General features: G+C 37.2%; 1 protein-coding gene across 3 annotated transcripts in view; it reads right to left on the reverse strand.

The window, feature by feature from the left end:
* SMURF2 (SMAD specific E3 ubiquitin protein ligase 2) overlaps positions 1-21,983 on the reverse strand; it is a 65,388-nt gene that overhangs the window by 35,480 nt on the left and 7,925 nt on the right. For all 3 annotated transcript variants that reach the window (XR_004780575.2, XR_004780576.2, XM_035558981.2), the window contains exon 2: positions 1,224-1,262. Coding sequence is in view for 1 of the 3 variants with exons in the window: in XM_035558981.2 (XP_035414874.1) it covers positions 1,224-1,262 (39 nt within the window). In the remaining 2 variants the exon portion in view is untranslated. The remainder of the gene's footprint in view (positions 1-1,223; positions 1,263-21,983) is intronic.

Raw genomic sequence — 21,983 nt, forward strand, 5'->3', positions numbered from 1 at the left:
TAGTTGTTACTCATATTAATGGAAACTACCTATAGCAGATCAATTCACACTTTTGAGGTCTACTCTGTTTTCTACTTCATTTTCTCTTATCTTAGTACCTTAGAAAAACTTAGCACAGGCTCAGCTGCTAACAGAACTCCGTGAAAAAAATTGTGCTGGACTACGCAGTTGAGGATGGGAAAGAAGCAGGACCAGCGCAGCAGCCTACAATTAGCTCTACTGCAACTGCAGTCCAGAGCTATTAACTGCCCCTGAAAGAGATGGTCCCACCACCAATGCCTTTTTCCCTCATACTAATTCTTGCCCTCATCTGCATGCCCAGTGAGTCAGCTGCAGCGGTGAAACATTACTGACGTTTTCTGTAGTGTAAGGTTTGCACCAGCACTGCTTCCTTGGGTGACTCAGGATAGAGCCAGTCAAGCACCACCATCCCAAGGCTGCTGCCAGCCAAGGCAGGTGGGGATAAAGGCAACACACGTGGGGCAGGGAGGAACAGGACCTCATGGGATATGTGCTGCCAACTGTACAAAACTGCAGCACAGATTGCAAGTTGGGGTGTTTTTAGACATTATTAAACTGTTAAACAAGTAAAACTTACAATCAACAACAAAAAAAATCAGATATAAGGCAAGGTTTGTAAGTATCACAAGTTACAATATAATTCTGTATCATTCCTTCTTCAAGTTCTTTTCAAAGTTCAGATCTGATCTTTTGAATTCTTCCTACTCCCAAACGGAGGGCAGCAGGCAGGTGATATGTGCGTGCATGCCTACATAGCCAATAACATTCCTTTCTGCCTCCTTCATCCCCCTTATTAATTAAAATATAATTTCAGAGTACATAAGTATTATGACATGATCGTTAATAATTGAGATGTACTTATGTCTGCTGGACGGAAAGTTCTTATATGAAAAACATTTTAATAAGTACAAGGCATTAATGCTGAAAAACATGTCATTTGCGTGAGAGTAAAATTGTTTCCCACTTCCATAAAAAACAGAGGGGAGCAAGGGAAGGAGACGGTGTGTTTTGTTTTTAATTACTATTATGAATGTCATGAGTGCCACCTAAGAAGTTAGAAGCCCTGAAATAAAATGTTCCAAAACCTCAGAGCCCCCAACCCCTTAATGCAACCATCCTAATACATGTGCAAACAGGGATTTACAGAGCTTGCATAATATTTATCCCAACTATAAACATATAAAACTTTAACAGCTACTTACGGAAAAAGTCTTTTTTCACCAAGTTTTTTGCACACAGTACTGTAGAAAAACAAGAAATGCAAAATGAAGTTACTGGTTATTAACAACAAGGTTAATTTACCTGCGTGGTATTCCAGAAAATTCTACTCAAAAACCCATGAATGAACATAAAAGAATTTGCTCCTACATCATTGTATTATCGTGTAAAATAATTCCTGAAAGCAGAGCCAGAAGTGTCATCTTTTGGCAGTTTACCTTTAGGTAGATTACAGTAGAAGTGATATGGCAGTGTTTCCTCAAGCAGCAGTTTCACACGCATTTTTTTCTACCAGTGCCAACTTCAGCTGCTCCTGTGTTTGCCTATTTAGTGAGCCAGATTATTTCTAACTACCTCACCGCATGATGGCATGAACAATTGTTCCAGTAGAATTAGTGGTGTTTCACATGCAGGGTCTTATGTTTTGTTCTACAGAACAAGAAAAGCTTTCTGACCACAAAAAAAAGTACACTAGGCAGTCTAGGCTTTTCTGCTATCCTACATTGAAAGTAACTAAAATTTTTTACCTGAAAAACACTTGGGTAGAGTAGACTAACTTCTAACGCCAGAGTTTTGATGGCTCCAAAGATATACTTTATTTCTGTAGAAGATGAAAATTGTTCCAGGCTTTTTTGATTAAAATAAAAAGAAGGAACACTTGCACTTGCTCACCAAAAACACCAAGGGAAAAATAAGAATGGAGTAAATAAAAGTTGGGGAATAAAAAAGGGGGGGGGGATAGGTTTCATATAAAGATGCCAAAGTACACAAAGACATCTCACAAAATGCATTGCTGTTCAACTACATATTCTTATCTATTGCCGCAGGTTTAGTGAGCAGGAACTATTAGATTTCCCTGCAAAACACTGAAGCATTTATTGGTAATGCAGAAGGATTCTCAGATATTGAATGGAAGAATGAATTCCCACAGCTAGTAGAAAAAGAAGAAGATAGAGGTACTTGGTTGTAATCAATGCTGTAGAAGACTCTTCAGTATCAGATTCCTTTGGATATTTTTTCTGTGCGATCTCCGATATTAATTACTACCAGGAAATGCAAAGATAGAAGAGCGCATCCAGCAAGCGCATCCCACAGACACCACCTCAAAACAGTCAGGCTTTCCACTACTGAATATCCTCAAACAGATACTGCAGGGCACCTGATTCTCTGTTTTTTTTTCCACGGTATCTTGCCAAATAAAAGCAAGTGAAGGTAGTCCATGAACACTGTCACAGAGATTTCCAAAGTCAGGGCAGAGAAGCACCATCCCAAATAGTTTTGCATGCTAGCCCAGTCCAAGTTACATATTATTCTAAAAATCAGTGGAATGAATGCTTTCCCAATTTTCATGTCGCCATGTTCATAAAGATCTTGATTTTAATGAAAGCATTTCCAGGTGAATTCACCACTGTAAAATCTAACTAAAACTCTACTGAGGTCTAACAAGTCTTGGTCCTCCATAAAACAAAGACATACTCATTGACAACTACAGGTAGTCATAAAACAATGCATTAACATATTCCATAGAAAAGACATATATATAAGCTCCCAGAAAAGTTTCAGTGAATTAATTTCCTGCAACAGGGTCCTAATAACAATACTGTTAACGTGCAAGAAAATTACCTGGTACCAGGTTGTTAGTTGTTCTTTGTAAGGAATGAAAGGTCAAGAAATAATTTCTCTCAGTTCACAGACATAATGGGAATCCTAAAGCGTAGCTGCACTTAAGGATTTTCAGCCAATAATTTGACTGTAAATGGTCAACAGTGGTAAAATACTAATAATGCACCCAACATTTTAGGTATTTCTGATACCTGGAGTTCAAGCACGTATAGCAAACAGACTGTCTCATCATAGTCCACTCCACAAAACCTTCAAATAAAGTCCTTAGGATCACGTAATAAAATCCACTAGAGACCTCCAGATACCCAGCAATTTGAGAACTACTTAATCCATATACAATTCATAACTTAATAGATATTTATGGAAACAGGTAACAACAGAAACTTTGCAAAATGCTTCTGCAGTCCCTTAAGATTTTATTACAACAGGAATATCCTCAGCTTGACAGCTAGCTGTCAACTAACACCACTCACCCAAGAACAGAAAGAGATTATTATCTAGCAGCCACGTTTCATTTAGAGGTAAACAAAACAAACAAAAAACATTCAAATAAAACAGATGCTTGTATAGATGGCCACTTTCTTAAATATATCAAAAAAAGAAAACCAACAACTATTATTTGCGCAATTTCATCCATTATAAAAAATGGGAACTGCCAAATGAAGCTGAAACTTTTAAACCTGACAGTTCAGGCAGAATTCATCTACAGCACAGCAGGCCAGACAGTATGTTCCTGAAATTGTGTAATGTCAAAAATGAAAGGTTTGACTAGTCTTTTCAGAAAGAAATCATAAGGTTAATTCATTACGAAAACTTCCTTTCAAAATATTAATCAAGTCTGTCACTGCAATTTAACCAAAGTCTCATGTTGCACAATATACAAACTAGTAACCGTTTCCCCAACAATTAGCCATTAGTGAACAAATTAATACTTTTGGCTTGAGATTTCTCCTTCTAGTAACCACATTTAAGGACAGTCAGATGTCATCCAATTCCATCTTTGTCAGGTTAACAAAACAGGAGAGACACTGGGAAATCATCTATTAAGAACAGCCTCTCTGCCAGGTATTTCTAAGTAAAAAAAGCTCAGGTCCCAGGAGCATAACCTCAATTCTAGATGAAATGATCTTTTTCCACGTAGAGAGCTCTAATCTATCTCAGGACTTTTTTGCACAAAACTTTTCCCACTGATGGGAAAAGTACCACAGTTTATGCTCCATTTTTCTAACAGTTTCAACACTATTAGATCTATTCTCAATATTCTGATAACCAGCTGATTAATAGTTCCTTGAGAATAAGAACTAAGGAAGTTTGGTTTCCTATGGATTTATGTTTTATGGTTGACTGAAAGCTACAGCTGAAGCTTTTCCCACTGGTAGAGCCTTTACACAGACACTCTCCCACGCAGGCTCTCCAGTGGTCTAGCAACACCTGATCTCTCCCTGAAGCTTGTGCCTCTCATTTCAGGTCACTGCTAAGGCTCTCCTCCTTATCCAGGCAGCCATTCTCATAAAACTCACGGGGCTTAATTATCTTTGAGATTCTATCCTACGTCAGATTTGAGCCAAACTTTCAAAAAACAGAAAGAACCAGAGCGAGATCATTTTTTACCTGACAAAGCCAAGTCAAAATGCTGATGATTCTTGAACCAAACCCACATCATTACCAGACCTATGTGGTTGTACCATTAACAGATCCTCTAGAGGCATACAAGGCCGCAGAAGGATGTTATTTGTTCTAAAACAAACATGTACAAATAACATTTTTATTTTTTTTTTCCTAAACAAAAAAAAATGTTAAGCTATTTAAACTTGCACTGAAGGTTTTCAGAACCAGAAAACAAATCAGCGCCTGTATATCCTGACATTGGTTTGAAAAAAAGAGGAAGGAGCATTGTACTGTAAGTACATCATCAAAAGACATTAATGGTTTCTAGTACACATAAGGAGATAAAGCATTTATTACAAAATATCAGTGAGTCAGTGGATATCTATGCTTTATATTCATTACAGACTTCCTGGGTAATCTACAGAGAAGAGAACATTAGTATTCCAATACAAAGGCACGATGTACACGTGCCAAGACAAACACGCACATCAATTTTACATACTCTATGTTCATTAAATATCTTTCTATCATGCCTTATGATCTCATTCTAACGTATGCTACTCAGGTCAGCTCACAGAAACATTAAAAAAAGCAAAATGGTATAAACCACACAGTCTCCTTCCATGACAGCTTTGCTATGCGCAGGTCTCAAACACTCAAAAATAGGAATTAAGTGAATCACGTTTGCCAATTTCTTTCTTCCAATTACTCCAAGGACTGACAAAGAAAGGTTTACTGATGATTTAACTATTGCAACTAAATGGAAAATATTTAATACCTCCAAACTTTTGTAATCTAATTCACATAGTAGCCATTAAAATTTACGTACTATTAAGCAGCCATCATTATTGAAAATTTGAATTTTTATAGAAAGATAAATATCATTTTCTGAACTCCTCTCCTTCAGTAATTAGCAAAAAAGTAACTCGTTACTACACCGCCTTTTTACTTTGGAATTGTATTTACAGGCAAATCAAACTTCTCATGACTTCAAACAGTTGTTATGGAACCTATCCTATGTCACACACTACTAACATTTTATTAAATGCTAAAAAGTACGTTTATTTCAGAATAGTAAATATATATAATGCAAGGTCTCCCTACTTAAAGCGGAGGAAAATAAGAAAGCAGGGGAAAAAATGCATTTTAAAACACATGGAATGAAAACAAGTGAAAAACAAGAGAGATCATCAGATTTCACAGAATCAACACATCTTGGAAATGATCTAAGGGTTTTCCATGATCCTAACCACCTTCAACAGTAAGACAACAGATCTCAAATGAGTCTGGAGGAGGGCAGCGTTCAGTAAGAAAACGTTCACTGAGTTTATAGAAGAATGGGTGGCACTCTCACTCCCTGGCCACCACTAAAGGTAACCATGTGGTTACACACCTGCAAAATAGGAATACCAACACTGTACCTCACAGGTACAATGCGTGTTATTGGTACGCTCGTACTCTCATCTGTTAGAATGCATCTCCTGATTTATGACAAATTTAAAAAGATTGAATATGTGTTTGTACACAGCAATGAGTACCTAAGGGCCATAGATGTAGGTTATCATGACAGAAATACAGATTTTAAAAAAATGTATTAAAAATTAATATTTCTTAAGCTATCCTATAAAGTTAGTAATTTAAAATGTGTGTATTGGAGAGATCAATACTTTGAAGGGAAGATACAGGAAGAAAGGTAAGAAAATAAAAAGTAATCAAAAATGTCCATGGAACTGAGCACACAAGCTGAAGCAGCAGAAGGAAGCACACAATAACACATTTACAATTCAGTACGTGACTTAATAAGAAAACAACCCCCATCTCATGTCAGGCATTCGCAAGCAACCAATACTGTGTCAACGGACAGCCCGGGGTTTACAGGAGGAAGAAAAGGAGCGGGTCCAAAGCTAAGATTGTGTTTACTGATCTTCTGGCTTTTCAGTGTCATCACCACAGCGAAACTGATTCAGCCTTCTGAATCCAACCAGCCGTTTTAGCGTTACATTTTTGTTGTTGTTGTTTCACCCAAGGGTTTTTCTCCCTCAAAAAGTGCTTGTTCCAGAACATATGGAACACATGGGGTAGTGAGCAGAAAGGCAGGCTGCCTATCAATTTTTACCACAACAGCTCATTTTGAAGACAAGTCTTTCTTCCCTCTACAGAAACACCATCTTTTAATGAAAGCCATTAGCATTGCTTTTTGTGATCAGATCCCAGTTGTTTGCATGTAATACGCACTGCAATACAATCACTAAAATAAGTCCCAGCTGTAGAAACACAATGCTATGCTGTTGCTAATGCGTGTTGTACTGATAATGAATGGTCGTCTATGCTTTAATCTGAATAAAGCTCCCAACTGCTCTGTCTCTTCTTGCCAAAAATTCCCCTTCCTCCTCCAGACTGTGGTTGCATTCCAATTACACTGCTGATTGGAATGAGCCTGGCTGGGGGGGAGGAGAGGGAGGGACACAACCGAGCACACGCACGCCCCTCCTGGCTTTCAGATTGCTGCCCCTGGGACCCAGAAACTGTTTGGGGTGTTCTGAACCTATGGCTGACATTGCATGCCTTCCTCGATAGTGCATAAAACTCTTCTTAATTTTGTTTTCTTAAAAAAAAAAAAAAAAAACATTTGAGAGGGGCAAACGATACACCATGCACAGGTTCCAGCAGCATAGCTCAATACTTTAAACATTTCTAACAAATTCCTACTGTTTTCATCCATTGTTGGCATGCTGCTGAGCAACTTATATTTTTCTGCTTGCACTCCCTCCTTGGACCTGCCTAAATTCCCACATGGGAAGATATAAAACAGGAGGTCTTTGACTAGTCATTAAACAAAGAGAGCTGTAAATAACGCCATACAGATTTACAAATACAGCTGCTGAGGTAATAACTTTCTCTATTAAAGATTAAAAATAAAATTGTTTATCCCAACTATTCACATTAAATTTTATTTTACAATTAATCTGAGGATTTTTTTTAGTTTTCACTTCCTTCCAATTTTCATTTCCTTTGAAAGGTGTTTTTTTTTTCCTGCAGCTGAACAAACTGAATGAACATAATCATAAAGTAAGAATTTACTTGTAAGTTAATGAAATTTGTGCATTTTAATAAGATGACAATTGATTATCATCAAGAAGGGGCACACAAAGATACAGAAACATAACAAATGTGTGTTTTACAGCTGCACAGGGGTTCTGAGTTAAGAAGGTATTGAAACATGAAATACGTAAGAACACAGCAGCTGACTATTACTCTAACCATGATCACTAATCAACACGAGCTTGAAGGTTTCATGTTGCACCTAACAATCAAGAGGGCTGCAGCTGTTCCTCTCTCAAATCAGGTCTAGCAATCATACGGATGCAAGGTAGATCAGGAAGCTGAACTGGCTTAACAGAAAGTTAGCCCTCTGGGGAGATGGATTCGCTTTCCATTGGCTCCAAGAGCTGCACTGCCTTATCCTACAGCCACGCCATCAGTAGAGCTAGTGCAAAGGAAGTAGCAGAAGCACGTGGCTGCAGAGGAGGCAAGGAGAGGCTGAACTACCTTTCTGACAGCAACTTGTAGTTGTCCTGGAAAAATGCACTCCATACCAGTCAGTATTGCAGCTCTAAAACCAAAACAATACACTCCCAAATTTTTCATTTTAATATAGACTGATAGTTTTCCTCCTGTCTCCGCTGTGCAGTTCCAGACATCTATTAAAAATATATATTTTAAAACATATTTTTTAATTTTTAAACATATTTTGCCATTAATATATCAAAATAACTACCTAACACCCACCAGGCTTTCAGAGAGACAACCTGAATCTTTCAGATTCAGTTTTTTTTTTTTTTTTTTTTTTTTTTTTTTTATTTCCCAAAGCACACAGAAGCAACAGAATCCAAGCACCAAACAAAGTATTACTCTTGCAAGCATACATGCTTTATTGCTTTAAGGGTGCTCTAATTTCACATTTTAACAGTTTCTCTTTTCGAGTCTCACAAATCACTAGAAATTAAGAACAACCTACCAAGCACTAAACAAAAATCAGCACCAAGTATATATGAACACAGAGGCTGGCATGCCCTTCTTAGAAAGGTTTAATTATTTTTCCCCATACTTAACTGGAAATCCAGTGTTACCCCAACTAAAGCTCCTAACACCATCCTCTGAAGACGTGAGCAAGCTGAAAGGGTCACCCCAATTCTGCTCTGTTACAGGGAGCAGTACGGAGGCAGCACGTGCTGACACAAAGGTGCCAAACGACATGCAGAGGGAAGCCCAGCTCAGCCAGGACAAACTGGTGATGATTTCAGACATACCCTACTCGATTAAATTAGATGGGAACCCTGCAGCAGGGAAGACCAGCATGACCACTACCTTGTCTTCCTAAAGCAGAAACAGCCAGGTAAACCTCAAATCACCATCACTGTTTCATCTACATGTCTTTTACTGCTGTGAATTAGGAAATGCATACCAGAAACCCTTCTGCCCCCAGAGCTACAGCAGCCACAGCAACTTGGAAGGGGTGGTAGCTTCTTCAACTGGCACAGTTATCTAGAGAGCTAACATCTGGCCATAGGCTTACCACGTTCACTTCCAGTTCTTACCGGTGGAAAACTGATTTCCAACTCCCTTTCAGAATTATCAATGTAATTTAAATCCAATGTAAATTTAGAATCACATGCCAATTCCGGTTGACTTGGAATACACATCAGAACAATTCAGAAGTGCGGATACACTTTTAAAGTGCTAACCCTATTAAAACACAGTGTTTTAATACAACTTACCTTTTTATTTGTTTAATACACCAAACACAAGGTAGACAGCTTTTAAATAAACTATTCTTTTTTAAAGTACATATTAGGGTAATCCCAGTATTAGGAAAGGCCTTTTAAAAACAATTTCCTTTAATAATTGTTACAGTTCTAAATTGTCCCATAAACACCTTTCTGCAAGGTCAAACTCAATATATTCAATATTTCCTTATCCGTCTTGTGTTGTAAAAATCTGTAAAATGAAACCCATTTCAAAGGATCACATGCACCTGCTTATATACACTGTCAGTTAGAAGCCTGTGTCTCCACAAATTGGGATTAATCCTTTGGGACAAAACAAACAAAACCACCGTAACCTGCATTCAAACTACAAACAGCAATATGGATTATCCAGACATGACAAAAAAAAAAGTCCTAATAATATAATTTACAATACTGCAAAATACACCAGAAACTAACATAGTAACAGTATATTTTCCTTTCCAGTAGAGTCACTGTATCAAATTCTGCCTATAACAGTAGGCTGTGTTTTAACTCTTTTTAGAATTCTAGACCCATATTAGTTGCACGTAACTCATGGAGATTAAAGTTCAAGATGAAGATACCATGCATTTATCATGGAAGAAATGTTAATAGAGATACATTGCAACACTGAATATAAACAGTTAAACCAAGAAGTCATTCATCTCATGCAATAATAAAATTCTGGGACAGAGTCTCCAGGGCTACTTTAAATTCCTGTAAGGGGGGAGCGACACAACAACTCACAACTCCAGCAGTCTGTGCCTGGCATGTCTGAATGACTTGCGGACACGGCCAGATGGAGTCTGCCTAGATTTGCCATGTTTAGACTCCTGTTTTAACATCATGATGTCTACTTCACAGCATTGTTTTACTGTAAACAAAAGGCTTCCTTTTCCACTTCTCCTCCCTTATTCCACTCCAAGCCAAAAGTAAAACAAAACACAAAAAAACCCATACCACAGAATTCTTCGTTCGAGCAAGTAATGTATTTGCATTTCCTAGATTCATTCGGTGATGGGCTTACTGCCACACACGTCATGAAGTCTATTCATGTGTCCAGTTTGTTTGATACGCCTGTCAAGAGGTAAAGGAAAGAAATTATGCTGCCACTTTCGCAATGAAGGTAGCAAGCCCTCACCAAGCATTTTAAATCTTACCATGAAGGCTTACAAGTCTTTTACAGAGACTCATGTTTAAACCAGCAAAACTGAGTATGCTGTTGCAAAACACGAAGATTTTTTTTTTGAGCTATATACCAAAAAGGCAAATCAGATCTGAATGTTACAGTACTAAACCGACCCCATCAGGGGGATGTGTAAGCTAGGGCTTCAATCAGAGCCTCAAACAGCAAAAAAAGAAGCAGAAGTAACACGTGGGAAATTTTAAGAAAACAAAGGGTTTGTGAATATTTGCATTTCCTGGTTTAGTGTGGATGGAGCCTCTCAGACCAGCCAGGATGTTTCTAACGCATAACTTTCACACACTAGAAATTCCACTTAACTTCTCCACCCTGCTACAAAATGGCCTAACCCTCACATCTCATCCATTTTTCAACATTTGAAAAAACACTATCATATCATGAATTCATCATAAACACACCACTTACAAACATAAACACTAAATACTATGCTGGTCCAATAGGGGGCAAAAATCTATAACTTGAAATTAAAAGCTATTAAAATACTTTCAAAAAAAAAGGGGTGGGATGTCAGCAGTCAAAGATCAACTTCAAAGTTCTCTCTTTTGTTTCTCACACTTTACTACACATAAAATTGTACAGCAGGAAACAGGCTGGGAAACAGAAATTTATTAAATATCAGCAAACCAACCAGCTTTCCTGTTTTATTTTCTGTATGATCCTCTCTGTTGCAATGAAATGTAATTCACCTTCCTGCAGTATTAAAAACAATTCCTTTTTAAAAAAGTAATGCAACATAACCAAGATCACCTAAATTCAAACCTGCAGAAGTGGTTATTAAAATTCAAATGTGAGCAAAGTAAACTCTTTTATGAGCATTAATTCTATTATCCTAGAAATACAGAAATAAAATAGTATTTAAGATCTCAGGAAAAGGGGATGCTCTCATCTCAAAATTCTTAAGAATCATTATGCTAAAATCTTACCTCAGTCCTCAAAAACACGTTTGAAATCCCAGCAGCTAGTTTTTAAAGCAAGACCCAGGTTAGACTGAAGTGATTAGTCCAAAATTATGAAGTCGCATGCCCCAAAATACTTAGCAAATACAGGATTCTTCCTCTGAGGATGAGTAAATAAAAAACTCAACATGGAAATTTACCCATATATTTCTCTGCCCCCATAGGAACAAGGGTTGGGAAAAAAGCTAACACAAGAAACAAATTATAGCTCTGTTCTGACTGATGTATTTCATGTACCTATGGAAATGTACTGAGGGAAAAAACACGCTAACAAGAAGCAGAGCCCTCGATTTGTCTCACTGCAGTGAAACTCTCCACCCTCTGAATGAGCTATAGCAGAGGCAATAACAAAAGAAATTCATGATCTAATTACCAACCAGATGAAAATGCCCTGAATTTCAAAAAGGGCTTCAGACAAGAGGCACCTGCAGCTAACCCCGGCTCCTGGCTATGAGGAGCTGTAGATACCAGAAGCTTTTCAGACTTCAGGATCACTGCTGTCTGTCAGGACACAGTCACAAACTTGATTTAAACAGGAAGTCTCAAAATTCTCTCTGCTACAAACATGATCCTGGTGGGACACTCTGCTACTGCCGGGGCTTTTCTGGGAAGAGGCAAAAGGAAAAAAAAGAAAAAGGATGCATATTATTTACCCTTCATACTCACAGGAATTCTCATGCTACTCTTCAGTGAAATACTGCAAATATCTCTATCAACACTAATAAAAGAATTGTCAGCTGCTTTGTAAGAAGCAATTTCTAAAATGTGACAACAGCTAAGGTGAGAACTTCGAGGAAAAAAAAAGAGTCAATTCTGGCATTTCAAAAATAAAACTTGAAGTATTTTTTTTTTTTTTTAGGAAATTATTTAGAAAAAAAAACTAAAAATCAAACAATGTTAAAGAATTCATGAGGATCACAATCTCAAAACTAGCACTAGTAAAATTCACTAGTTAAGGATCTTCCCTAGGTATTTCACAAATCTAAACTCCACATTCAGCACTATTTTGTTCTACTGCTACACCTGATGTACTGAAATCACATTGTATGGGGGAATACAGATAGATGATGTACTCTTTACATCTTCATACTGTATTACCAACATCCACAACTTCAGGCATGGATTGTGATGTTTCACTGATAAAATGGGGATCCTGCCTTCTCCTCATTTAATGTAGTTGAAATATTTAAGCACAATGTCCCTCTATTTACTTTTGTGGTGAAAAGCCTTTTAGTGGAGTGCTTTCAACTCTGGAAACCGACTCTCTCTTCAGCTTGACAGTTCAATTTACTTGGAAGTATAGTCTTGCTCTAAATAATATTTATTAAAGGCTTCTGACAAAAAAATATGGTCAGCAGAAAGATCAGTGGACTATATATACCTTTACCTGGTTATTAAGCTGATGACACTGATTACTTAGTGTCTCTACCTATGGAAATGTAATACCATATAAATGGGGAAAACACCAACTGCTTACAGGAAGTACATATGGAAAAGTAAGACTGTATCACACACCCATACCTTGTTAAAGATCTCATGCACCTCAGTTCAGCCTTCCCCCCCCAATCAGAAAACCGTGACTCCAAATCTCAAAGAGGTAATTATAATCAATGCACTATACAATTTATAAACAGATTTAGTTACATCACTGCAGTCCTTTAATATTAACAGATACAGTTTAGTTTCTCTTTGTAAACAGATGTTTTCTACAGAACAAATCCAAACAGTTTAAGATGCTGTTGCTGTTACACAGAGATGAGCTAATTGGATGTTTAATCATCTTTACTTCAACAAAAGTAAAGAAACTTACATTAAAGCACCAACTTTTCATTGTTTTGCTTTACTTTTACACAAATTGTTTAAATTTAATCAAATCAGTACAATTTATGTACTACTGTAGGAAATAATATGAAAGGGATTTTAAAGAAACAGAACACTAAGGGATGTGGATGAAAATAGCTTGACAATACATGGAAAGAAAGAATCCTGCCACCAAAGAAGCTTACTATGCAATTTAAACTACCATTTCAGAAATCTTTTGGGAAGATGCAATGTTCAAGTGGTGAAAAAGAATAATTTTTTTTTTTTGAGAAAGGAGCACACACAGCAGATAAGCAGTAGAGTGAAGGGCAAGAAAAACAATGGCTAGCAGGTGAAACTGAAAGAGGAAGGAGTATAAAGCATTAATGTAAAAAGTTCAACACTGTGAATCAACACTTCTAGCAAAATAGCAAATGAATACAAATCCAGCTATTTCCAGGAAGCTGGAGGAGATTTTATTACCAGGCATCTACAAAGACAGAATGGCTTTCAAACGTAACAAGCAAGCAAGCAAGCATTTCCATTGACCTCAAACACCAATTATGAGCTTCAGGAAGTCTGAGTGGACAAGAAGGGGATTTTGAGGGGGCATAAAAGTGGAAGGACCTCGTTTACTCTGGTGTCTTTCACTCCAGAAACCCTCAACTTCTTGCAGCTGTGCTCACAAAACATCTTAGTAAACATTGCTCCTCCTGACTCCGACCATTTCTTTCTTATACAGCTACACATGCAAGGGAAGAGGCAAGGAAGCCAGACCCCATTTTCCAGAGGAATTTTACATTAATTTCCTAGGCACACTGTTCCTTGGATATCTCAACTGCTAACCCAGTGCTATCCCAGGCATGAAAAATATAGAAATGTATTAACTTAGCAAGCAAAATTATTTTTCCTTTTGCATCTCAATTATTTAATAATAAACAACTTCCAATGACCTAATTCCTTTAGTTTCTCTGTCATCTACATATCTTAGAGCTAATACGATAACTTACATTAAACAATAACAGAGACATACTGAAACTCAGAAACACAAGCCTTGTCCATCCTTCACATCCTTTCAAATAGCTTTGCACACTGTATCTGATTTTTGCATTGATTATTAACTAAATAAGAATTCACAAGTATTTTTCCTGTTCGTAATATTGAGAGACCTGGCCTAATCTTCATGTATTGCAGAACAATAATGGCATTGTCAGTGTTAAAGAAAGACAAGTTTTTAAAATACTAAAAATTAAAATGGAATGGCTGCCCTCAAACTAGCACGCTACATGAAAATATATCTCTAGCTAATCATGTATTTTCACTAAATATAAAAACATCAAAACAAACAAAAAAGCACTATACTGAAGTCAGTTCACCAAGTCCTGCCAGGGTCCCTCATGTCATGCTTGCATTCCAGATGCATAACAGTCCTCACTAAAATGTAATATTGCCAAAGGGTCATAAGATTGGAGTATTTCTAGGATGCATCCAAATATCTTATGGTTTAAAGTTAAAAAATGTACCTATACATGTCCAAACTTACAAAAGAGAAATTAGAATAATCAAGCAAGTCTAGTAGATTTTGATGCTAAATATAGACTGCTGTTCAGGAGACAATAAAAAACGCAGGATTGGAGGAGATAAAGTGTTAATCGCATATTTGGTGGTTTATGAGCCAAAGGAGTCTGAGGTTTAAACTGCTTCTGCTCAGTGCTCATCCCATTCAGAGACGATGAATCATTTCCCATTTGGCAACACTTCTGCCTACAAGGCTGTCTTCTGTGAGATTTCTCCTGTATCCTTGTAATAGATTTGCTAATTTAGTACACCTGACTTTAAGCAAAAACTATTGTTGCCAGCTGTCAGACTAGACCTCGTCCTGTTTATCAGACACATCTAAACCATCCTGTTCTGCCCCAATCATAGAAACAGAACACTCTTTACTAATCCCAGTGCAGTAAATTACTTTCTAATATCCTTGTTTTTCTTACTCTGCCAAAATACCAACACATCATAGATTTAAAGCAACAGCAAAATCAATTTATCCACAGCAGCTGGGCTCATACCAGTTTATCCAATAACTGCTTTTCTTTTTTTTTTTTAAAAAAAAAAAAAGTAGTATTTGCTGTTCTGGTCATTCTGTCCATGAATTCCTGAGTCTCAGCAATAGAGTTTAAATGAAGGTAATATAAGCTCACAGGGAGCGTATTCGAGTTTTTTAGGCAGACCTCTACATCTCTTTGAAAGATAAATCAGAGCAAAAGAAAGTATTAAAAGCTTTCACACACACTAAAACATTTCCTCATTTTCCCCAGGGCTTTGTGCATGCAGAAGAAACTGCTTTACTTTCTGTTTACAAATATTTGTCTGGACAGCAGCTTAAAAGGGAAGGGTAGGGTAGGGGCTAAAGAGATTTTCTTTTTTTTAAACAAACAAAAAAACCCACCCTACCTAGAAACGTATGAAAAAACAATTTGTGTATGACACTTCTATTCCTAAAAACAAAAACAAAAAACCCTACCAGAACTTTACATTCTACATTACATACATCAGTTTTGCAGATGCAGAAAGTGGACTCTTTTTCAGGTGCCCAGCATTCCAACTGCACTTCAAAACGTTTACTGCGTATACATGTCTATATTAGATGTTATTATGATACTTTTACTCTTCCAAATATTTTAAATCAGCATAATCAACAAAAATACAAGAATACATCCACTCCACTAAAAAGAAAATATGAAGTATTTACATTCCTCTCTTCTATTTTCAGAGGGCCATGGAACTGCTTACTCAGCTCTAGCATTTAAATTTGGCTCCATGAATGCCTGCTGAACACCCAAGGAGCTGCACCTGAACTCCTTCACCTGCGACTGACTTTCAAGACAACTCAGAAACTGCAATTCAACACAGCGGCCGTTAACTTTGAGCTGGTTCCTGCTACATTTGCTAGCAAAACTAAACTGTATTTGCTACAAATACATAAAAATACATTAAATACATAAGAATAGTCTACAAGTGTAGACTAGCTGAGGATCCCCACCAATGTTTTTCTTGATGAAAATATTCATACAACGTTCAAAACAGGCCAATGTCTTGATTGACTTCAGACAGCAAAAAAAAAAAAAAGCAATAGTAAAATATTAGAAATTAAGAGCACTACCTCCACATAGGAAAGAACTGCAGCCCATTTACACTACAGGTAGCTTGGCACAGATTGCTTTTACATTACAGATAACATGGAGCAGTGCACCAAAGGGCACAAACAGCATTGCTACCACATGTTCACAGTGAGAAAAGTTGTAGCAAGTTCCTAAAAATGGGTGCATGGAAAAACAAACAAACATAATTCAGAGCAGCTGACAGCAATTTAACAAACCTACAGAAGATTGCTATGATGTAGTTATATCTAGCGCGAGCCCACCTACAGGCAACCAACACTACTTTGTGGGTATGCGCAGACAACAAAAAAACGTGACAGATGCAACAAGAGCTTGGGATGGCTGTGGACACAACTATTGTCCAAGGTCCCAATTCCGGGACTTTTTTTTTTTTTTTTTGTGTCATGCTCACACAATAACCCCCCATCTCTACAGACCTACCTGAGGCAGACCACCAAGTTACTACACTTCTGAGAATGCTGGTTCTAGCATACAGAGAAATGAAGGTGTTTAGTTAGAGAAACTGGCCACCACTTCTGGATGCGCTTGAGAAGCACTATTGTTTCATTGTCCTACAACAGCTACAATCAGTCTAGTCCCCGTAAAGGTATTGTTCTTGCAAATAAAAGGCAAAAGATCTGTATATATTTTTACAAGGTTCCTCATTGTAGCATTTGCAATGATGAATCATACTGTATTTCAAGTGTTATTCATCTGTACAATTTAAGCTAGCCCCAAGTAATCATTAAAGAAAAATATTTGCCAGGAAAAAATATCCCAGAATATATGATTCATTTACTTCTGAAACAATAAAATTGTTCACTATAATTAAAATATTTACAATATAGTTATTTTTGTTAAGAAATTTAAAAAACATCCCAATAAAATGAAGAAAGCATGCCCTTAAAAAAATAAGTAGGTGTTCAAATAACAACAACAAGGTTAGAAAAAGGTAATTCCATAACGTACTGTTAACACCCTATCTGATACAAACTGCACCTATTCTTTAGCTATTTAGGTTCATATTCCTAACAAAGATACAGCTCACCTCTCAAAAGCTGACAACTCACTATTAAACTGATAAACAGATACTTATTTCAGCACAAAGGTGATGCATGCAGTATAGTTGAAAATGAAACAGACCTCTAGCTCTGGAAAGTTCAAGACATCACAGGGATTGCTAAACAATTACCTAGGAAGTAGTTAGGGCTTTCACAGACCTTAAAACATGAAAAAGGGGATCAGATGAACATATCAAGTATTTAATATCTTGATAATTGCCCAAAGCTCACAAAGAAATGAAAAAGAGCAACACTTCGGGAAATAGGTCTTCATAGGACAGACTTGGTTTTGACCTTTTATCAGTTAAACACTGAAAGAAAAAAGAATCACTGTAGGAATCAACAAGTAATACTGTACAAATATGAAAACAGTTTAAAAAAAAAAAGATGCTTTTCTTCATGGTTAGACCTTCAAGGTTAAGTGCAAGTTTACTTAAAGTGAAACACAGCAGTTTCACATTCTAACAGTTCATTTATTTTTAGTTAACTAAATAAAAAAAATACATCTGATATCATTCTTAAAACTTCTCCTCACTTTGTCTATATATAGCCATTTTCGGAAGACGTCTCTAAAAGATATTCAACGTGCAACACAACGCGTCTCTCTTGCTAGAAATACACTTGCCCTACATTTAATTTCTGAGTTCCTCCTTCACTGTGAATATTTTCAAAAATGTATATGTGTTAAATAGATAATGTGAGCAAAGATCTAACTTTTTCACAGCACAGGCTGCTCATTATAAGCAAAGCACAGTATATTATATCAATCAGCTATCACAGCAAGCTGGTCCTGTACAAATCTGGTGGCGACACACTGTAAAATTAGAGGATCCCCCTCTTTTATAGAGGAATCTTTACACAAAATGCAAAATCCATCAGGGAACATCAATGATAAACCATTCAGAGTCAATACAAATACATTAATTATCAAATTGACAGAGAAAGACAACTAAAAAAAAGGTCAAATCTTCCATGCAATTAATTCATCATCAGCAGGTAACTCGTTAGATGAAAAAAATATTATCTGTAACTCCAAAATCTTTGCAAATAGGTGCCATGTAGATTACACAAGGAAACATCACAATCTACAGAACCCAATTATTATCACATATGAATTAATAGAAAGTCTTCTGAGCCTTTTTAAGCAAGAAAATATTAGCATTAATGAAGTAGCCATGACATTGCATCATTTCTTAGAATCAAGGATTTAAAAAAAAAAGTTTCAGCTAAAAGCTGAAGAACTCCTTTTGTTCTACATGTAAGAAGTACTCCTGATCTTATCTGAAAGCTTTTCTTAGAATTATATTATGAATCATGGCCCCTTAATTCCCTACTTCTTCTATATAGGATCAAGGTGATGAACACACAGAGCAAAGTAACAGGTGGGAGTTTACTTTTATTTTTTTGAAGACGAGTGTGGAGTTTCTTTCTTCCTGTTTGTTCTTCAACTTCTGTCCTCTATCTACCTTTAACTGCTTGCACTCTTTGCACGTTACACGGCTTTAGTTCTTATAGAGCACCTCTGCTATAGAGGACAACTTCTTGTAAGCCATATACTCAAATCCGTAACTATAACATCGTAGAAGCAGCATTACAAAGCCAAGCATTCAAAACTTCAGAAACGTGAGAATTAGTGCTGTCCCTGCAAACCTGGGTCTTGTTCACTGCTGCAACCTTAGAGTCCGGGCACCAAAACATTCCCAGCTTCTCGTCTTGCCAAAATCAGTCTCCACCTCCTGTCCATTAGCCCCGGGTGGTTCCTTGTTTCAGGTTACGCCCTTCTTCTCCACCCTCACCCAACTTTTGAACCCTCAGTATTCTGGTTTATGCCCTTCTTCACACCACCAAGGTTAGCATTAACAGGATGAGGCAGTCTCCCTGCACGCTCAACTCCTGTCCCCAGCTTTGCTGAATCAGGTACCACTTCTTTGCTGACTCAAAGACATCTGCCTACTACCAGAGCCCTGTTTGATAACGTCCTGACCAAGAATACAAGATGTGAGACACAAAATTTTAATCTCCTTGAAATAGGCTGGATTTTGACAGACACTTCCCAAAATAAATCTAGCCTAATTTAGCCACTGAGCATGAAAAATGTCTGTTAACAGGCTGCTTAACTTAATAGCAACTGAAAAAAATGAGAAGTGCCAACTATAGATGGTGTCACGGGCTTCAGCTTGGTGTTACAGGTTCAACTATAGTTCTGAATTCCACTGACAGTGAATAAAAAGCAAAGATGCTCATGCAGACAAAGCAACTCAAAATTGTGTTCAAGTTACATGAGGCAGAAGCAACTGCAGTAACCGTCGCTCCTACTCACCACACTGCTCAAGTGCGGATGTAACACTCACAGGGGTCAAACTGGCCAGGGCCAATTTTTTCCATCTACTGCTACTCCGTCAGAGTGATGCAGGCGGGTGCAGAACACAAGTAAATCTCCAGTCTTGGCCCACACCATTACAAACTGTTTAAATGTGGAGAGCAAAGTTTCTAAATTTCAACAAACATACGCAAAATATAAAGCTTTTGAAGGGGTCCAAAGCACTATCCCTGCATAGATTAAGTTACATTATACTGATACACAGGAAATAGCTGACTTATTCTACAGGATGAACAATTCACCAGAGGAAAGGAACTTTCAGGAAAAATGATAAATATTGTAATGAGGAAATCCAAGGCACATATTCACAATGCCACATTCAGATCTCACAAATGAATAGAAATTTCTTCATGATCTCTTGGCCACAGAAGCAAGTGAGACATGGGTAAATAGGAATATATTGAAGCTCCTCAGGCAGAATATCCATTTGCTGTTAGGGAGGGGTACCAAAAACTTTGTCTTAAATAGGACTACAGAAATTTTAAGCTTCTCTTACCACCCTCCTTAAGACAGGTATGGGGAGGGCATTATGAACAGCAAGAACAGACAATTTAAGGAGAGGTGAGAAACTACACAACTATTTCATGACAAGCCAGGTATGATGCTTGTACCACCGATAATTACTGTAAGCCGCTTTTTCCTTAAAGGCCTTCTCTATCCCTTTTTGCAGAACTAAGTAGAAACCAACAATATTTTAAATCATCCTTTGACCCAGTTCTTAAGTAGAAATCTGAAACGTGAAAGAGTCTCACAAAAAAGGCTACCATGGAACATGACATCACAACTTCAGGCTAAATCTCAGCCAATCCTGCATTAGTACAATCACAAAAATTTAAATCCTTCAACTTTTTAACAAATACCCAATTATTTAAGACATGCCCAAATTATTGCCTGGCATCTTGAATTTACAGATGGCATTTGCTTCTATAAGAACACATGGGCATTTCACATGTGCAGCAGCATTAATTAGCTTGACCAGAGGTCAATAGCAATTTTCCCCAATCCACACTTTACCAACCGTTTCTTACAAAAACGTGTGATATATACATTTGAAGATTCTGTTCACCCAGATTCCTAACACCTTGTACTTTACTGAACATCCAGAATTGCTGATTAGACATTTGGGAACACTACTTATATGACCCATTTGAAATTCTGAAAGACAGCACTTAGAATTTTTACAGTTGTTCACAGGCTTTGATTACTAGGAAGATTCTGTAATAGCAGCATAAAACATTTGTTAACTTCCTCCTAGAATTCTCTAAATAAAAGTTCTAGAAAATTTCTACTTTAACATACATTATACCTGTCTTTGAAGTTTGGTCATTTAATACCTCATACACCGTGAGCCCCAGCTCGAAGGTGGCAGTCTTTCTTAATTTCTTAACAAGTAAAGCCGAGCAAGAGCTCTCCAGCATATTGCAGGCCCAGGTCCACCACACCAATTAGATGTTGTACTTCACAACATAAATATATTGTGTCTTTCTTAAAATATATGCCTGAATATTAGCATGATCAAAATGCAATCATTACTACATGGCTAAGAGCAGAATTTGTAACCAGCAGCATGAAATACAGTGGAGATTTCTGTATGCTTTAGCCCAAGTACAGGACCCTACTTTAGTTTTCTGCTTCCACTCTAAAAAAACACAAAACCGTATTGTCCCTTCATGTCCCTCTGTCAGTGCAGCTCCTCCGGCTGGCTCCTGAACACTTCTGCCTCTCTCTGTCCTGTTTCACCATTATCAGTGATGTTTTCCCGCTCCAAATGACCATCAACGCCTACCCTACATCAGCTCCATTTTCACAAAGTTTCTTAGATCACATCTGATATCACCTCTTATAAACCACGACAGAAGTACTTAGGTAGCTGCTAAACAACAACAAAAAGGATACCTTACTATTACTACACCTTAACATTTCTACACCTAGGCACAATGCTACTACCCATTTAGCCCTGCATACAGTTTTCTATAAAACATTATTTTAATAAACCCGTCAGAGAAAATAGCAGGTAAGATCTTTTTCTCTGAAAAGCAAGATTTATGTGCATCATAAAATTAATTGCTTCAGAACAATAAAAGGGTAAAAAATGTCTGTTAAGAGTCAAATTGAAAAATTACTTGCCATAAGGACACCTAAATGTTTGGCATAATTAACATGACAA

Source organism: Cygnus atratus, chromosome 18 (assembly GCF_013377495.2).
Source record: "Cygnus atratus isolate AKBS03 ecotype Queensland, Australia chromosome 18, CAtr_DNAZoo_HiC_assembly, whole genome shotgun sequence".
Lineage (NCBI taxonomy): Eukaryota > Metazoa > Chordata > Aves > Anseriformes > Anatidae > Cygnus > Cygnus atratus.